The sequence below is a fragment of the Melopsittacus undulatus genome, chromosome 10 (genome assembly GCF_012275295.1).
Source record: "Melopsittacus undulatus isolate bMelUnd1 chromosome 10, bMelUnd1.mat.Z, whole genome shotgun sequence".
Lineage (NCBI taxonomy): Eukaryota > Metazoa > Chordata > Aves > Psittaciformes > Psittaculidae > Melopsittacus > Melopsittacus undulatus.
In genome coordinates, this window is record NC_047536.1 from 29,794,512 (window position 1) to 29,815,104 (window position 20,593).

The 20,593-nt window shown below is 38.4% G+C and overlaps 1 protein-coding gene across 8 annotated transcripts in view; it reads left to right on the plus strand.

The window, feature by feature from the left end:
• Window positions 1-8,956: 8,956 nt before the first annotated feature.
• ZMYND8 (zinc finger MYND-type containing 8) overlaps window positions 8,957-20,593 on the plus strand; it is a 51,374-nt gene continuing 39,737 nt past the window's right edge. For 7 of the 8 annotated variants that reach the window (XR_004080240.2, XR_004080241.2, XR_004080242.2 and 4 more), the window contains exons 1-2: window positions 8,957-9,067; window positions 19,354-19,424. Coding sequence is in view for 5 of the 8 variants with exons in the window: in XM_031046951.2 (XP_030902811.1) it covers window positions 9,054-9,067; window positions 19,354-19,424 (85 nt within the window). In the remaining 3 variants the exon portion in view is untranslated. The remainder of the gene's footprint in view (window positions 9,068-19,353; window positions 19,425-20,593) is intronic. The other variant, XM_031046950.2, reaches the window with a different exon arrangement.

Consider the following 20,593-nt stretch of genomic DNA (forward strand, 5'->3'; position numbering starts at 1 on the left):
AACTATACAAAATAGAAATATTTAAATGTTGGACAATTACATAAACTTTCATCATTTTACCACTAAGAACAAAATAATGTAAACGTGTATGTAGATGACTTTTTTAATTAAACAAAAAACCAAGCAACTAAGGACAAGGAGGAATGACAACCTTACCTTTCAAAGAAATTGGCTCTTACAGCATTTGCTTTACAAATCTTTGCAAATAGAAGCAATATTAAAGAGAATTTGTAATTATTATGCATTAGTTGCATAGGATCACTTCTTAATATATATTTTACATTATTCAGACAGCTGCTCTTCAAGTTTTCTGCCCTGTACAGCCATGCGGCTCAGCCCTTAAAAAGAAGGCATAGTATTTGTTCAGAAAAACATCAGTATCAGGTTTTGGGTGCAATTTGAAATGCTGGTGGTACTCTATGCTGTCCGTCCATCAATGTCTAAGTTTTCCTAAACAAATGCATACATAAACCCAAGTGTTTGCTGCAAATATATTGTGGGTTTTGTGGCTTATGGTTTTGTTTTGGCTTTAATGTAAACTCTCAGAGAGAAAAAAAAGAACAGGCCAAGTGCTAAAAGGTTCATTTTGCTCACAGGAATGCAAGGAACTAATCTTAGTCAAAACATTGTAGATCAGTGACAAGCACTTTGAAGTTAAAACAGAGGAAGTCCAGAGAACTAGTCAATATTTGTATGCAATTTTCTTTTTGTAGTGGGGACTTTGGGAAAATGGGGACATACAGACAATTTGAACAGATCGAATTGCCCCTCACTGTTGAAAGGGTTTGTGGCTGCAGAGTCTAACCCCACCATTGCATCTACTTTTCTGCTGATTAAGCAAACTGACCCGGCTCACTGCAGGGTTCTACAAATAATGGAAAGAGTGGGAATATGTGGTTGGGAATGGGATTGGTAATAATAGTACCCCTTTCAGTAGCAATGAAGTCATATATAAAACTTAAACATCATGTTTAAATTCTAAGGACTTATGTGTGAGCTGAACTTGAAACATATGTGCTGATAGTGTCCCTGGTCTGGTAAAATTGCAGTTTAGAATGTATATTCTTCATCTTTCTGCATCAGTGCTTATCTCTATGTCAGCTTTACAAGCTTTATTTAGGTCATGAAAATTATTTTAATCTGCAGCCTAAAGTTAGAATAGTTTTTCTTTTTTTAAGTATTTTTCTGCCATTACATAAAAACAAAGAAAAATGCACAGTAAAATAGAATTATAACAACCAGATTTTTTTTTTTTTCTCTGAATTATGTTTTTCTGCTGTGTTGAAGTGTTTGCTCAGTGCTACTGTCCAGGCTTGGTTGTTTTTCCCATTCTCACCCCTTGAAAGAATAACGAAAGTAACAAGTTGGTGTCCCTCAGGGATTGGTGTTGGGACTGGTCTTGTTTAATATCTTTGTTGCTGACATAGACAGTGGGATTGAGTGTGCCCTCAGCAAGTCTGCCGATGACACCAAGCTGTGTGGTTCGATTGATGAGCTGGAGGGAAGGAATGCTATCCATAGGGACCTTGACACACTTCTGAGGTGGGCTGATGCCAACCTTATGAAGTTTAACCATGCCAAGTGCAAGGTCCTACACCTGGGTGGGAGCAATCCCAGGCACAGCTACAGGTTGGGCAGAGAAGAGTCAGAGCAGCCCTGCAGAGAAGGACTTGGGGGTGTTGGTTGATGAGAAAATGAACATGAGCCAGCTTCAGTGTGCGCTTACAGCCCAGAGAGCAACCATATTCTGGGCTGCATCAAAAGAAGCGTGACCAGCAGGTCGAAGGAGGTGATCCTGCCCCTCTGCTCTGCTCTTGTCAGACCTCACTTGGAGCATTGTGTGCAGTTCTGGTGTCCTCAACAGAAAAAGGACATGGAACTGTTGGAACAAGTCCAGAGGAGGCCACGAGGATGATCAGGGGCTGGAGCACCTCCTGTATGAAGATAGGCTGAGAAAGTTGGGGCTGTTCAGCCTGGAGAAGAGAAGACTGTGTGGAAACCTCATAGCAGCCTTCCAGTATTTGAAGGGTGCCTATAAGAATGCTGGGGAGGGACTATTCATTAGGGCCTATAGTGATAGGTCAAGGGGTAATGGGTTAAAACTTAAACAGGGGAGGTTTAGATGGATATAAGGATGAAGTTCTTTACTGTGAGGGTGGTGAAGCACTGGAATGGGTTGCCCAAGGAAGTTGTGAATGCTCTCTCCCTGGTGGTGTTTTAGGCCAGGTTGGACAGAGCCTTGGGTGGCAGGGTTTAGTGGGAGGTGTCCCTGCCCACAGCAGGGGGGTTGGAACTAGATGATCTTAAGGTCCTTTCCAACCCAAACTATTCTGTGATTCTATGATTCTATAATACGCAGTTATCTGAATGCACAGAAGAAATTGAAAATGTGCAGGACTGGAATCTGAATGATTTAAAAAGAAATACAGCTGAGAGATCAAGAGAAAGACGATAAACCAGGGGTTGCAGTACAAATTTTCTGCCTGGGAATAGATGTTTTGTAGGGCTGCCTAAGAAATATTTGCAGGCTTATTTTTCCTCTTCCTTGGTATTTCCAGAATTACTAATGACACTCTGAAATGCAGAGTAACATCAGAACTGGTTTTCGATATGCATTGTAGTGCCTGGAATGGTATATTCCAACATATCTTTAAAAACCAGGATTAAGCAAGACCATTATATGATAAGGCGGAGTAATGCTTTGTAAAAGGGTAAATTGACATTTGTACTGGAGGTTTTTTTGGGGTCTGTAGTAGCTTCAACACAAAAATAAGTTTATATGCCCTACACTTTTGTTGTGTTGCTGCTGATGTAGTTAAGATGTTGCACACAACTTCACTTTGAATCCCCTACCCTCTGACATTGTTCCACTCTAATGCCACATGGGAATATGGTGGCTTTAAAAAAAAGTAATGAAGTTCATTTAATAAAAAAGCTTGGAGACCAGTTGACTTATTTGTGTATCTAATTAACACACACTTGGACTTTATTATGTTACTGACAAGTACAATAAATACAACAGGATTTGTTCTGCCCTTTCAGTATTGTGTGTTTTGATGTGGGTATTGATTTCTCCACAGTAAGCTTCCTTTGTGGAAACACCTTGGCAGTGGCATTAGCTCAGGAGTGTCCTCTTGTCTGTCACCTGATAAGGAGGGCTTAGTAAACATAATCTGTAAGTCCCACAGTGCATGAAAAATAATGATCTGTAAAGGTGCTAAAATGAATTCAACAGTTTATGCAGATGTTAGTTAATTATGGGCAAGTCTTTCACCTGGTTTCAGCAGACAAGGCCACAGCTGGGAAATGCGTTGTTTCTTTTCAGAGACACGATTATATTTCAAAGGCTTTCTTTCTTCCTGCCCATTCATAAGGTTGAAGAGGCAAGGAAGGATCTACAGTGTCATTTGTACTTTAAGAAAACATAGTTAATAACACAAATCTGGTGAAAACATGGATGTAGTGCTTGATCACATAGTTTCACAAGAATTTCTCTTACTGTTAGTGATTAAGTTATCTCAAGCTGCTCATTCCTGCTCTTTCAGCCATGCCATTGCTATTGCAGCAGTGTCATGAACTGTTGTGAATTGTTGCCTTTCCTGGGTTAAAGTTAACCCAGTAAACACCTGATTCACTGATCCTCTTCTCTGTGTAACCATACAGAGAGTTATGCTAGAAGTGGAACTGAGCTGGGTGCTGTGGCTGGAAGGAGTGGTGAGATGCTTAAGATGGTGTGTCTGATTTTAAAAAATGGGGAAAAAGAAACCCAGCTTGGTAAAACCATGAGTTAAGTCTTTGTGAATGTGATTGTACTGCACATTTGTGGTACAAAAATAAAGAAGGACTTAATGCTGGTGAGAGGCAAACAACAAAAATCAGATTAATAGAGTAATTGGAATAGCAGATAGGGAAGAGAAAGTTGTGAATATGCAGAGCTTTAAAGCTGAAGCCAAACTGTATATATAGTGTGTGAATGGGCAGGAAAGAGGTCAAAAGTGAAAGTGACATAGCCTAAATCAGCAGTGGGTTGTGATAAGACATAAGCATAGGAGAGGAAAAATCATTGTAATAGCAGCATGTTTGTAATTCCATCACTTCACATGTTTGATATGAGCTTCAGCAGGTGGAATCTTCTGTGAGATAATCAGCTTTTTTTGAAAAAGAACTCAAACCAGCCAAAAAGTCACTTATCACAGTATTGTTAAGTGATTCCCAAAAGTGACAAAATCAGAAGAGAAGCTGCAGTAGTAAGATTAGAGTTTAGTGCCTCCCAGACCTTGTCCTGAATATTTTTTCCCTTAAGAGTAGTGAGTTTCTTCTTGGGAAAGATGTTCATGTCAGAGTAAGTGCTACAGGCAGGATGTCTCACACCTGGGCATTAGAATCCCTTGGTGAAACACAAGCTTCTTTCAGTACTTCGGACCTTGTTCTCATGCAAGGTATAGACATTCCCATGGCCATGGACCTTGCACGTGCAGTGAGTTGGAGCCATTGCTGTGTTATCGCACAGCAGGCAGGATAAACCCACTTGCTGCACAGGTGCAGTTCAGCTGCACGGTGGGGTATGGTTTGGGTCTGACATGCAGTATATCTGCATACGCCTCACAGCTGCTTTCCGGGTAACTGAGAATGTATTTGGCTGCATATGAAATATGAAATAAATTATATCTGTTAGGTTTTTAATATAGAACATATAATTTAAATATATAGTAATGAAAGTCCTATTTTATACAGTATATCCAACAGCCCAGCTGTGTTAAACTGTGGAGAGACTGGTTCAAACTGGGGGTGATAGGCATGAAATATATGAGGCATATGCCCTAAGATAACATAGGCTGTAGCACCTCTTAAAAAGCTACAGCTGTGAAAGGGCTCAAGGTGAACTTTTTGTTTTCCTCCCTCCCCAGGTATTTTTGGCAGATGATTGGACATGAATGGAGATTTCCTTTAGAAGGGAATGTACATGAGGTAGTTGCACAGAATACTAAAAATAGCTGTAGAGAAACTTTCTTAATGCACCAGATATCCAGTGTATATTACAAACAAAATCAGCTTTTTACCTGACCATTGTGATGCAGAACAAGTAGTAAACCAGAAGTATTCAGATGTTGTTCATGCATGCATCTGTCCACAAAGCCTTTTGAACCTGTGGGCAAATCAGGTACCTACTTGGCATAAACACATTTTCCAGTAGTTTCTGATAATTTACAAAACTACCACCTGTTTAGGTCACTGATTTTTTAACATCCATTCTACATTTAAAATTTCTAGAACTGCCTTTATAGTCCTTTATTGCTGGATTCCGTATCAGATGGCAGCCTTATCTTCTGGTCTCTAAGTGATTACTGACACTTGGGAAGACATAGGATAAAGGGAAAAGGTGGAGAAATTCCTGAAGGGAAAGGTGCTGAATTACAGTGTTTCATGTTCTTATTCTAGAAATTAGGGTTGTCAGTCAACGACTTGGAAATCGAGGACCAAGTTACACGACCATAATGCAACTTCTTTCCCCTGTTGTTTTTTTAAATTCAGTATTATCCTTTGAAAAGATTACATTTCCCCTTTCATTTCATGTATCACTTCAAAATGTTATTTTTAATCCTCCATTTTTTGTCCATCACCTACTCTTCCCTCTTTGCCAATGATGATTCACTCCCTATACAGGGGTACATATCAAACTCCCTGTTTCTGTCACACAAAATCTTCCTCATGGGTTTCTGTTTAATTTTGAGGCTTTCAGTATATATTAAATAGTTTAGTCCCTTGCAACACTGTGGTGCTTGATGTGTGTGCTTTATGGAGATTCTGCACAGCAGGCAGAGATCTTTGCAAAGAAGTCTAAATATAGTGGGTTTGCACTTCTAGCAGTATTGTCTTTTAATTTCCTTCTGACTGAATTTCTGCTTTCCATCTTTCCTTTGGTTTCTCTGTTTAGCCTTTTTTTTTCTTGCCTGTTTTCCCTTAACATCTCCAAAGCACTGAAAAGGACAAATACAAGCTAATCTAATCTCTCCGCCCTCTCTTCTGCTTTAACAAAGCGTTTAGCTTCCCTGTCTCTTGCTTTTGTTTTCTTTACCTTTCTTTCCCTTCCCCCTCCAAAAAATTCACCACCCCTGTGTAAAAGAATTGGCCAAGCTGCAGTAGGACATGCAACCATTGTGACTTTAGGAGACAAAACCTTCTAAATTTTCCAGATATACCTGTATGTCATTATACCAGATTTGTCCCTCCTGTTGCAAAATATGTGTATGGACAAGAAAACAAAGATAAGTCAAGTTTTCCTTACTGAATCCTGACAGAATTCTTCTGTCTGTTCCAGCAGAGTAGCCTGGTGGCTGAATATAAATGCTATATTCTGTTTGATATGCTTTCTGCGTTTTTGTTCTTGGTAATGATTCAAGATTTGTAGTTTTTTCTTTTGCATTTATGCCACCATTTCCTTGAAGAGGACAGAACCTTAGGCCTTTTCTGAGGCTGCTTCTATCTTTCTGCTGCATGCTGATTCTCTCTGATGGTCCAAGTGTGTCAGCTTGGCAGTGTTCCCAGTCACCATCAGCGTTACTGCATTCCCAGAGCTGGATCTGGGTTAGCACAAAGCACTGACAAATCCAGTGTAATTAGTTTTGCTCCTTTGCTGTACTTCAGAGGGATTAGGATTTTTTATTATTTTTTTCTTTTAGATAGAATAATATTCGAGAAGTCAAACAATGAGCACACATGTGAATGTCTGACAGTCCCCACATTTACTGCATGGAGGAATCGAACTTTAGATATTTGTGTGCTGGGGGGGGGTGATATCCCCGAGTGACATCGGCCTTTAGGTATGCAATTAAAAAGAAACCTGCCTTGAATGGTTTGAACTTTTAAAACTGATGCAAGTATGCACTTGAATGTCATGCATTTCCAGTGTGTTTGTGCTGCTGTAGTGGGCTGTATAGCAGCACTCTCTCCAGTTTCTGCTGCATTCCTAAAACAGAACAAACTGCCAGTGTAATCCACGAGCCTTCCTGCTCCCTGCCCTGAAAAACGTTGCCAAAGCTAAAAAGGGAAAATGCTTCCAGCAGGGACTCCAGAATTACTTATGAGATCAGAATTTATACTCTGGGCTGGTAATCCATCCGCTGTTGCAGCCTAAATCGCAAGAACACAAAAATGTAAGCACAGTGATAGGGTGGTTTGGCAGTTTTCCTGGGACAGTGATATCTCAAGAAATAATCTAGATGCAGTGTGGGACAGTGCAGACTAGGATTATTAATTTTACCGAGAGCTGCATAGTTATGACTCATGTCAGCTCTCAAGCGAAGATGTTCGTGTGGTAAAGTAGTTGTATTATGAAAGGTGCTGGCTGGAACTAAGGGGGGGTATTAGTTTTATTTGTGGTGGTGGTTTCTGGGATCATTAGCACTTGGGCAGAGGTAGAATGAAGTGCATATTCTGTTTGCAACTGTCCTTCATTTATGGGAGGAGGGTTTCTATAGTTGGTTTTGCACAATCCTGCTCTTGCATGCTGTATTGGAAGAATGTTTATTTTGCTTTGGTTATTTTAGCGTATTATCTAATATTTGTTATTTCAGTATTAAACCTCCCCTTCTGCAACTCCATTTGGTTTTCTTCTTTTTTCCTTTCTGTTTTAATAATAAATAATCCATTGATAACATGAATATGGTTCAGAATCACCTTTTCATCTATGGTTCCCACTGTAATTTGTTGGTGGTTATGGAATGATTATGCTGAGCTACCTAATACCTAAAATTTTGAACAAAAATGTACAGGCCTTTCTAAAGATTTGACCTTTAAAATCTTCATCTAGAGTTAAGGCTTCCTGCAATAAATCCTCCCACTTTCACTGCATTAGGGAAGAGAGCTGAATCACATTTTTGAATCAAATGCTTGGGAACTGGCCCAAGATCAAACTCATTACTTACATGCCGCTTTCTCATTTTGTTTCAATTGCAGAATTTTAGTAGAAGATAAAAGGTAAAGCAAAAACATCCGAGAAGCTGAATCTGTTTTGGTGAGAGCAGACGTATAACTTGCCCCATAGAGAAATGTACGTCTTTTTTAGGGCCTGTATTGTATCTTAAAAAGAACCAAGTCCTACAGGGTTAACAGACAGGAAACTGCAGCTGCAGCCGGCTAACACGGAAGTCAGATTTTTGTGGAACAGGCAGCCTGAGCAGGCCGAAAGGTGGGGGCCGGGAGGGGGGGGGCCGGGGAAGGACAGTGTGTGCTCTGATACTGGTGGCTTTGGCTATGCTCTGCAGCGTTTTTATAAACAGGGAGGGCACGCACTGAATGGCAGCACCCTCTGTGATAATGCAGTTTCAATTGTATCCTAGTTTTTGCTGAAATGAGACATTAAGTTTTTCCTATTTAAGGCTCGCGGTTTATCATAGTACCTAAAGAACTCACGCTGCTGGTGTGTGGTTGCTATGGTAGGTGTTCAGGTGTCTGAATTCCAGAACAGGAGAATTCTCTGCTTTTTCAGTCAGTAATTCCAGTCTCTCCTGTGCATGTTCACTTTCGGTATGTAGTGGTCTCTTTCAGTGGTCTTGCTTTCTCCGTGCAGAACACCAGCAAAGTGAATTTAACTTTTTGTTTAGAAAGAACAGCTTTTGTGACCTGGGTGAACTCTTCCTCCCTCAGGTTTAAAATATCCAAATGCCTTCAGTAAATGACACGTTGAGACACGTTTGCTCAGGCAGGCTGTTAGCTTTCGCTTCCCTCTGCTTGAAAATCTGTGTATTTTGTCCGGGGAGGGCACATTTGGGGTTTCTTTTCAAGTTTCTTTTGCTGAAACGGGCCTAGCTTAGCCTGTCTTCTCTATGCACAGGATGGCTCCTGCTTGCCAGAGCTGCACAAAGATAATCGCTCAGGAAGTGTTTCAGCCAATCCCCTGAAGCTTTACATTCAGATTTACCAAAGCAGCCAATCCGGGATTAGCTTTTATTAGGAAGACAGATCATCAAGCTTAAGTGCCAAGCCCTTTCTGCCTGAGTACTGAGAGCCTGTCCTCCATGTTTTATAAGTATTGACATAACACTGTGTTAACAATGCATCCACAGAGGTAAGCCTTACTTTTTACATTTTTTTTTCTCTAAGACCTATGAGTTGTGGGTTGAGAGTGTGATTCTCTGTGATTTGTTGTGCAAAACTCACACCACAGCACTTTATTAAGTTGGAACTGTTTAAATTTGCTTTCTTGGGTCACATGGTTAGTAGCCATTAGCCACAGCTTTATTTTGCAGACTGGCAAAACCTTGGCATACCTACTTCTTCACAGGAGGATGGTGTTTTTAGAGTTTATCAAGATCCTGGTATTCCAAAGAAGCTTTCTCTCTCTGAGCAGTTTGCCAGCACTATTGTCTGTTGTGTCACATGCCTGCTGAAGAGAAAATGGAAGCTAGGGAGCAGATGCATTTAACTGCCCTACAGGGAGTCAAGCAGGGATAATGGCAGACAGAAGAACAGGCAAGTTTACCTTTCTAAACAGTGAATGGAATAGCTAAGATAAGTTATCTCTGAAAAAATATGGGATTTTTAAAAACCTAGACATCAGCAAAAAGTGCTAATGGCAGATTGTAGATATTGGGCCTAGGTGGTGGTGTGCTGTTGCATCATGTTTTTTATGCAGCTTATCTTAATTTAAAATGATTATTGAACCTTTTTTTCTTGCAGGAGTAATTAATATAACGTGTTTCTCTTTCTGAGGGACAATGTATGGTTAATATTTTGTTCCTTTAAAAGGGAGTTTTTATGCTGCAGGTTTTGGAAATGGGTTGCTGCTCAATAAAATGCAGCAGTATATCTGTTTACAAATCTGATTCTTTATGAAAAATGTTTTTGAACTGTTAGCTTTCTTCTTTTACATAGTTCAAATAAACTAATGTACCTTTTATCTGTGCCTTTTTGTTTTACACTGTGTCAGCCACAGTTCTGTGTTGTGGAGTCCAGAGGATATAAAATCATGTGTGGTTCATGACAGTAGTACATGTTGTTCGTTCTTGGTTTTTTTTTCCTTCTTTTTTTTTTTTTAACTTTTGGTTTAATGCTACGTAATTATTTCAAGAAAATCCTTTTTGATCAATTCCCAAATCTGCCAGCCTGTTGTATCTTCTTAACTGGAAAATTGAGATGGGTGCTTGAACAGTTGGTAAGTAAGCAGCATGCTACTTTCTGACCATTTTTAATAGTTTTCCAAACATTTTGTTTTTCCTGGGTCAGTTAGACCAGTAGATGAAGTAATGTTAGTCATGCAAAATACCAGATTTGCTTAGCGTCCATTTTAAGAGACTTGGACCTGTAAACTGTTCCAGTTTGAATGCACTGTATTTTTGATAATTTGCCTGTAAATTTTGAAGCTTATACTTCCTGTTTATCTCAGGCCAGTGAAAAATATTCTACTTGCTGTTTGTTCATAGATCATTAATTACCATGTTTGCAGGGCAAAGCGCATTTTCGTTGTTCCTTAGGCTTTTGAGGTGTGATGAAAGTGCTAGTACTCAGCAATGAAGTGACCTTATGAAGTAAAGTAGATAATGCTTAATGAGCATATGCTTCTGATACTATACAAAGTATAATCTCAGACAAACTTGCTTGATTTATACCTAGTTTAGGACAGTTTGTGCCCTTTACTAAGATTTTATTTGTAGCACTTGCATGCTTGTTTTAACAAGCTGTTTTTCAGTGCTCACCAGTATTGTTACAAAAGCAGAGGAGGGATGCTCTTTCGTGTTTTTAATGCCATTTTTGCGCTTGTTTTAGCAGTTCACACACATTCACAATTTTAGGAAAGAACTTGGAGCTAAGCTAGCTTTGCAAACGACTGCACGGAGATACAGTTTCATGCTGACTTTTATAGAGGGTTGCCATGTATTTGATAACGTTCTATAAGGTAGCAATTTACCTCTAGTTACTTGTTTGCCAATATGAGTATCTTTGAATATCTCACTTTGCTTTGCTTAACAGCTCCCTCCCTTTCCTCCCCCCCAACCCCCCCCCCCCCCCCCCCGATTAGATTATAAGAATGTCTAGTTCACTTTGCAACCTGAAGCACTTCTGGGTTTATGATTGAGTTTCATGTGATAGCATTTTTAAACGCAATTTTAATGCATTTTTTTCAGTATACAAAGAAGTGCTAACACAGCTAAGAAGTTATTCTGGTTTTTTGTTCTTCAGCTGCTAAAACAGAAATTACATTTGGACATAATTTTCCTATCATCAGTTAACACACATTAGCAGTTTACATTCAGTCTTAAATAGTGCACAACATAATATTTGTTTAATATGAGGAAGCAGGAGTAAGTGATCTGCAATCAGAAAGCTTGTATTAAAATGGCTCCCACAGGTTTTGTTAAACTAGGATCTGTTTCAAATCTGCACCTCCAGACACACTGCTGACAGTGAAGCATATTTGTATAAGCTGCCCTTGTGCTTGTAATGAAACATAGCATCATGAGTCTGTTAAAGTTCACTATTTTTAATCACTCAAATATAATTCTTTTATAGTTCACAAAAAATAAATGTCTGCATTGCAGCAAGATGTCTGAGGCAAGGTAGAGACAGCAGTGTTGTTTTACAGATCAGCCCAATCGCGCTGCTCCATGGAGTACTGGAGCCAATAGAAGCAGAGGGTAGGTTAAAGATTGACAATTGCAGTGGCAAGACTGAGAAAGGCCTTCTGGAAATTTCTACCATCTTTGTTCCATCTAAGTAAAGCAAATTCAGCCAAGCTGAAGAATTTCATATATTTTTGGTGCTTTGTCAAGGTATGATGTTATCACTCACTTTCATAGATTGCATAATAAGAAGCACTCTGTGCTGTTTTTTTCCTACTGTTCAGGACAGATGGAATGTGGGGTTTTGTTTAAGTAATAGATGTGGGGAAAAAGCACGTATTCTTTCTACCCAAGATGTTACAGGACTGGATCTTGTTAATATCACAGTTAGTCAGGACATCTATGAAGCAATGTAGCTGAGGTTTATTCAGCTTGTAGCAAATGGCCATTATTCTAATGTAACTAGTAGTTAATCGTATAATTGCACTTTAAGTTTTCTGGCTGCTAAAGAGTAATTTGAATTGCCCAGGATGAATATGATTAGACATTATTATTTAGTGCCAACATCCAGTTACTTTTGTAATTAGCTGGACAAAGAATGCAGTGGGGGGAAAACAAAGGAGTGCTCTGGATTATAAATTATGATGAAAACAGTAGCTTTTTAAAAGCTACATGCCTCTTTCATTCTTTGCAGGCAGACTGTTTTAGTTGGAAGCTAAATAGTGCTAGGGAAAAACTGAGTGATTTCTTTAAACAAATAACGCTACTTAACATACTGAGAATGAAAAAAATGCAGAGCATAAACCACTCCAAATGTGACATTTCCCTCCCTTGCATCAGGCAGGAGTATTGAAATGTTGCAGAAAACCTACATAGCTACTAAGGAAGCATGTAATAAAAGAAACTTCATCTCAAAAATCATGAATAAGGTAGATTACATTGCAGACTTAGCCCTTTGTATCAGTGTCCTCAGGCTTTGATTGGCTCATTTTCCTGAGCTGTCCTCCATTTTGTGATATCACTTTTGCTTGGCTGTTGTTTTATCTTTTTCATTTGTCTTTTTTCCTTTTCGGTTTGTTTTCAAGTGTACTGGACAAGTGGATTCAGTAGCTGACAAGTTGGTCATGGTCAGTTTTCCATAGTAATGGTGCAACTCCAACATAATTGGTTAAAGGGTTTGAAATCTTAGTAAAAGCTCTCCTCTTCTCTGTGTGGGATTCAGGGTATTAATTTGAATCTCCTAAATATCTTGGAATTTGAACATGGAATGTAACCTTTGTCCATGTAGAATTGAACAGACAGCAATTTTAAAATTTTATTTTTTGTAGATCCCTAATATCTTTCCCATGGGTACATGAATCCCATTACAGTGAATTTAAGACTGATCGACTAGGTTTGATTTACTTAGACATTGTCTGCAAACCCCATAGTACACTGGCTTTGAGGGTTCTGCAAACCAGAAACTGAGGACTGTTGTAGTAGGCCACCAGTCTGGCCCTTTAGATTGTATTTGGAAATGATTTTAAATATATTTATTAATGCACATATCTTGTATTCATGGGTTAAAGTTCAATTTAGAAACAGCTACATTGGAACCGAGTTTTAGTTTTATTTGGTAGAAGGTGTCTGTCATTCTTACGTTAACTCTTTATTGCCAGTTGTCATAGCATGTGTTTCATACTGTGAGATTGAAACCATTCTGTAGAAGGATGTGAACATTCTTTATTTAGCCACTATAAACCTTTACTTTCAAACATGATTGTTCTCGAATTATGTTTTTATCATCTGTAACCTATAGCTATTCTGGATGCCTTGCTTGGGCCTCAGCTCTGTAGTTTATACTCTTAAGGAAGACTGTATGACACCAAGGATCTTCCTCACTCTCTCCCTTGATTTTCTCTTTTGTGGAGTAATTTTGGATGCACACTGAATAAGGTTTTTAAAAGAACCTAAATGCTCTTTGCATTGAAATACATATTTACTTTGCTTGTTATGAGAGGTAACTAGCTTAAACAATACAGTATGTAGATACCTAAACAAGCATTTGTATTAAGCAATGTTAATTGCTTAATATAAATTGAGCCTTTTGCAGGGAATTCTGCAAAAGGAAATGTAAAATATGAGGTGCTCAAACTGGAGAATGAATCTAAAATTAAGTGATTTCCTTAGTAACCTGTGACTTCACAAAACCCCCTATCTTGTGCCTTTTTAGTTAAACATTTGGATGTCAGGTGTCCTTTTGTCACACTTTGCCATTTCTGATGTTTGGATGCTTGCTTCAAATATAGCACTGCTGTTTAAACAAGAGATAACTGATATTGAATAAACTGCTACCATTTTAGCTACAGTACAGGAATGAGGCAGTGCAGTGCTGTCAGACGCCATTTTAAGAATCCTGCATAAATAGCATAGCTACCGATGAGTAAGAGACTGTTATAGGTGAGTGCTTATACAAAGCTGCTATTTATTCAGCAATGGCATGCAAATATTTTTCTTTTTTTTTAATTTTTATTGAATGCAGTTTTTTGAAATCATTATGTAGAATTGCTACTCACAAATGTGATATAGGAGAGGTAGGAATTAAGGATGAAATTCAATTTTAGTGCTTGTAGTCTGAAATCAGTGTTTTTTTTGTTTTTTTAATTTCTGTTAATTAAAAGGAAAAATTAATTCCATAAATATATAAAGGTTTTTATTTTAAACTAATGTATTTGTTCCCTAATGTAGATCTAGATTGTGTGTGTGGGCATTAGCTGTTTCGAGTGGTTTTCCATATCTGTCAGTTTTTCCTTGGTTAAATGTCAAGGTGCAGTAGTTCATCTGCAACTTTTAATTGCTCTTTGTAGTTAATATAGGTTAGGACAACTTTATATATTTTTGTACATGTAGGTTTTTTTTAGGGAATACTACTACTGGAACAGGGATGATTTTCCTAAACAGAAAAGTCAGTATTTATTTACTGGTTTGGTATTTGAAAAACTGAATTTAAAAAACCTCACCCTCTCCTCAGTCTGAGAACATATTTAAAAGTTAGGCAGCTGAGTTCTTTTTGCTTTTTTACCTAAGTCAATACATTTTGTATGTTTGTAGTCCTTTTTTTTGTTTCCCTTCTGTCCCCAACTATCCCCAAAGGGATAACCTCTACCCCTTCTCCCTTCATTCAGACATGTAAAACTAATTTGTATGAAACAAATCAGCTTTCAAGTTTTGTCAATATGAGCAGGGAAGTTTGAAATGATGAATTGGTGTTCTGGTCAATTGACGGTGAACCTGGCAAAGCTTAGATTTCAGTTGTGTTCTTAAAATATATTCCTCTGTGTTCATTCACCTTAATGAAGAAATAAGAGTGGCTTTCAGAGTGACATAAGGTATTTATTGTATTCATCTAGGTACTTAATTGAGTATATACCAGTATCGTTTCTGATCTGCAGCCCCAGAGCATCACATTCATAGTACACATGCATGATAGTAATGTATGCTATCTGAAATAACAGCTCTAAGCCCTGCAGAAATGAATTCTCAAAATAAAACTCTAGAACAGTCTACTCGATCACAGTTACTGTTTCCATAGAACTAGATGCTTGTTTATAGTTATTTGGCTGCTGGTTTTAATTTTCTCTTTAGTTTGTTGTGGGTAATAGTAGGGTATCTGTAATTAGGGACCTGTTTTTCTTGAATTATTTAATTGGAAATCTTTTGGTAATGAAGTTGCTGCATTTCGAAGTCTGTGTTTTATAAAGAATAATGCTTATATTGATGAAAGGTGCAAAGGTGAAAAGATGTCAGCTTCAGAAAAGTTACTGTAAACTTGCTGTGAATTGCTAGCATGTATTTAAAAACTTAAGTCTTAAGGATTACCACTACAATCATCACTACCACCATTCAAACAATGCCGAGTTGTGCAAGTCATAATACATTACAGCAAATAAAACAATGGGAGATGCTTCTGGAGAGCTATGAATTTCAAGTATTTTTTTTATAGCTCTGTCTGATACACATATTTAACTGTTCCACCTCCATGCCTCCATTTAGATTTTTTTTCAAATATCAAGAACAATATCAGTGATTTTCTTGCATACTTGAGTGCTTGTGCTCTGAAAAGACTGAACAAGATTAATTATAACAGAGAATATGGACATGCAATGTGGTTCTCTAAAGCTCAGTTTTCATAATATAGCAGATACTTGATGAATTTTTATTTTAGCTGTAGGTGACATGTACTGTGCATGTGTGTGTATAGGATATGTGCACCTCCATTACTTAGAAAAATGAATGCAAGTGAATGCAATTTTTTTGACTGATCATTCATACTTCAAATATTTGTTGAAGTTGTCTCCAGGTATCCCTTATGTGATCTGTGAGAGATGTGTCAAGTCAAGGCACTTTTTTCATCTTGGAACTGCATATGAAGAATGTTTTTCTTGTCTCTATAGATCTACTGAAAACACTCAAAGAGGTGATGGAGGAAACTGGCTGAATTTCCTAAATTAAGCTCATTAAATGGGAAAAGACAGATTTAGAGCTGAAGAAACCTCATCTACTGTAACCAATATGTAGGAGTCCTGACCTTTAACCCAAACTAATAGGTTTGGGCCCAGGAGTACAAAGCATCTTTGGTCAACTTTGCAACTTCCCCTGCTACTTTGGTCAGGATGTAGGAGCAGTTCCTGATACGGTGTTGCTGTATTGAGCTGTCACACCCGCTTCTCAGCCAGGATTCATGCACAACACTGTCTTTTAATACTGACTTGTAGCTTCTAGTGTATCTTTCTTGCTGTGTCATGTTCTCCTAAGGTTGTGATTTGAACAAAATGTACCTGGTCGCTTTGGATGAGTCTGGAATGTTACGATTGCTTTAATGTAACTTATATGTGAGCTGCTGGTGAAAGGTTATTACCCCTTTTTCCCGTTCCCCACATGTGGTATATTCCCATTTCCTCTTTTCTGCACATCCAGCTGCACAGGGAGCTATATCACAACTGATGCACTTAAAATGAACACAATTCCTGGAACATGAAGTTAGGGATTGGGGAAACCATTTCTTTTAGTAGCAACATGTGTAAAATGATCTTAAGACTTCAGTCTGAGTCTCATAAAGACTTGTATGTCATAGTCTGTGGCTGAAACTGGATCTATCTTTCAAAAGCAGGTAATGTGTACCATCAAACTACTTCTCTCTTGACAGAATTAGTGGATATTACATATTTACATCTCTGCATTAACCATATATACATAATGTTTTTAAAAATGTGCTTTTTTGTTACAGTTTGGTGATATTAAAATAGGATTTTATAAGGGAAGAGGGAGAGAAAAAGTAGTGCAACGTTGGAAGAGAACAATGAACCCATACTGTGAGCCCAGCCCTTCCCATTGCTTAAGGAAAGAGAATGGGCAGAGGCAAGTGGTGTGTGAAATGTTTTGGTGTCTGGAGAGCACTGCCAGCTCCTCTTTGCTGGAGGCTCTCTGAGAAAGGGTGTAACAAATGTGCAGTATAATAGATCTGCCCATGCATAGTAAATTGGTGAGCGTCAACTATGTTATGCATTTAATCTGCCCATGCAAAATAAATCTGAGAAGCATTGTGCTAGAGTCAACTATGCAACACATTTACCATAATTCTGGTCACATGGGTGCCTTTCCTTGCTGCTGAAAGTTGCAACACAGTCCAGGAGCTGGGAGTTTGGCTGCTGGTAGAATAGAGCTTCTCTTCACTGTTTTATGACTTTAAAATGCTTAATTTATAAATTATTGCCATATACAAATGACAAGCAAAGAATGATAATTTCTGGAGTTCATGGATCTTCTCAGCTTTGGGTCTTCCATACATTGAGCTCAGTTAATTTTGCTGACATAACTATCCTGTTTAGAAGTGTGAAAATAATTGCAACCCAACCTGCTAGTAGCTGATAGTTTGGTGAATACCAGACTCAAAAGTCCTTCTGCTGGTAGGTTTTACTTTATTTGGGAAGCTGTTTTCATTTATACTAATAACAAAACTCCTTATATAAACTGTTTGTCAGGCTGAAGAGTTTTTCTGATATAAGCATAGCCAAGTCCTCAGTGTTGTTTCTGAGCTCTGATTAGCTGTCTCAAACAGATTTAGCCACAGTGGCTAAAGCAAAGGTCTCTAACTGCCCTTTTAGCCTCTGGGGTACAAATAGCTGTCCCCAGGGCTGGGATTGCTGAACTGAATCTCAGTCTGCTCCATAGCAGTGGTAATTCACAGTCTGCCATATCAATGTAACTTGTTATCAGCAGCAACTTACATTAGCAGACTAGACAGTAAATTGTTATTACAGAGGAAAAGATCTACATCCCATGTGGCTGTTGTGTCTGGTGGTATTAATGGACAATGGTCATACCTGCTTCAGGCACTGTAACCTCATTTGTCTGTCATTTTGAATTTGGGCTTGCTTCAACATCAAATGTTTTATCTTTCATCTACAATAGTCAGGTCTCCAAAACTGGTGTGTAATTCAATATTCAGTCTAGTTCTTTTTTCCGCCTTTCCACCTTCCTTCCCCAAACTCACTTAACTAGGCAAATTCATTGAGTTATTTTCTTGAACAGCATCACTGTAAGAAAGTAGAGCGTCAGGAAGTCAGGTATAGTTTGTCATCTGTGAAATCATTTAATCCTGCCTGGAGTAAATTACCACTGTCTGTGTAAGATTGAATGGTTGAATAGTAGTAATAACTGTTCTGTTTACTCTTTACTATAGCTAATAACTGGTGGAATTAGATTGCTAATAACAGATACTCAGTTTTCTGTACATAGTCTAGTTTCAAAATCACAGAATTGGAGAATGGCTTTGGTTCCTTGAAATGATTTAATAGTTTTTAAAATTGCATTTTACCTTCTAATTTTGCTAGTTGTTTTGTGTCACTAAATCTGTTAGTTCAGCTAATCTGTTCACTGATGCTGATGACCATTTAGATGTTAGAATGCATCTGTCCACACAGTTTGTAGAGGCCTTAGATTAGGAGCTACAAGGAACAGAATTCTTACTTGTCACATATAATTTATACATCCAGTGATATAATCTTCACTACCTGTTGCAAGACTGTCATTACTATTGATTTGGAGAAAACTCCATGAACAAACTCAACAGAGTTTCAAGTTGACAAGCAGGTATTCTTCATTGCCGTGCTGGGAGACGTGGGGGATAGTTCCTCCTAACGGGTCTCCCCGTATGGCTCTAGAGGCCATTCTTACATGGTCACTGGGCATATTACATCATTTCCAGAAAGTTTCCTGCATTCATACAAAAATGTGATGGTGGTCTTTAAGGGTCATTTACTTTTCCCAGCTTAATTAACATTACAGACATAGCAATCATCCTGTCCTTTTACTTATCAGCTAGTTTAACTGCTCCCATCCTGTCCATCAGCTAGTCCCAGATACTCCCCACCCCCAGGTCCTGTTCTTCCATTCTGCTTTTCTCACACCTTTTGTACTAAGGTTCTGAGGACCAGAAACTATGTTAACTACCTTCAGGCACCATTACAAAGCCATCAAACTTATAATTACTTAGAAAAGATTACATTTTGTGCTTTTGTGCCTCCTTGTATCACTATGAAAATGTTACCTTTGTAATTGGTATCATGCAGCATACAATGTGCTCCTGAATTGTTTCTCTACATGTTTTGGTCAATGCATACTCTTGCAAACAGCAGGCCTTTCATTTGTTTGGAAATTTGTGATATAGTTGTGTTTGACAGTATCTATACCTGAAGTTAGACATGGGAATAACGCAGTCTATAACTATTCTAATTCACCTTTTTGAATCCTGCAGCTTGGCTGAAGAGGAAATAAAGGCAGAGCAGGAGGTGGTGGAGGGGATGGATATCTCCACTCGATCCAAAGGTAGGAAGGAATATTTCATCTGTGCTCTACAATATACAAATATTTGTAAACCAGGATAGTGAAACTGATCTATTGTGAAGCTGCTCTTGAGTGAAGACTCAAGACTAGTTGTACTTTTATAACATACTGTTGTATGTATTGTATGTATTACTTGGTTTTCATTGTATTTCAAACCTCCTGCCTGTGCACACTCCATTATTATCTCTGGTTTATGAATAACAGATTAAATTATGAAAACGCATCAATGTCTGGTATCATCTCAGTTATCATGGCTTCCTTGCCACTTCCTTTGCAGTATAAGAGAAAATACTAGTGGTAGTAGTAATAAGGTAGTAGTGCCTACAGTAATGAATCCTAATTTTCTTGAATAAAGGACGGTACCATCTCTGTTTCCACAAAAACTGGTCCTCTGAGTAGTGTGTGTTTCATGGATATTTACATATCCATTCCTGACATCTAAAATTGGTGGTGGAATTGCAGGTGACTGATGATTTCTGTCCTCATTTCTGCAGTTTTCCCTGTGAGTTGCTACAGGCAAATGATGTTATCTCTCAATATAAAGAAAGCCAAACATATAACAATTCATATCAGTGTAAATATTCCCACTGTTGTTTGGAGTGGAGGCACAGAAATGCCCTTCAATCAGAATACTTGCACGCAATGGTTTACCTCAGTTCGTTGTAACTGACTGCCAGCTGCCTGTCCATCTCCTTTTGTACTTGCAGCTGACTTTGCAGCTCAGTTTACTTGAAAGCCCTTTCTGTAAAATGGCAGCAATGGTTATTGCCATCTTTTTTAAATTCTGGCACATACTCACTGACTTTTCACATTTCTACTGCAGGGGTCAGAAGTCTAGTTAACTCTGAATGTGCACATGCAATTGTCTTGAAAGCATGGCACACATCATCTGCATTCCTTTGATTTTTAATGAGGTAGCTTGAGTAGCAGTTCTGACTGTAAGCCATTTTGCTATGTTGCATTTCCAATCTGATCTATGAATTGGTGATAGAACTATAAGAGTTGAATATATAGTTTTGTATAGAAAGTCAAAGTATCGTAAATGTCATCTGCCAAGAGCTGGCCATGTTAGAGGCTCGCCAAAATGAGTCTTTCTGAACTCCTGTTACGTGGATTGGGGCCGGTTTCTCAGCTCAGTGCAGTGCTTCCTT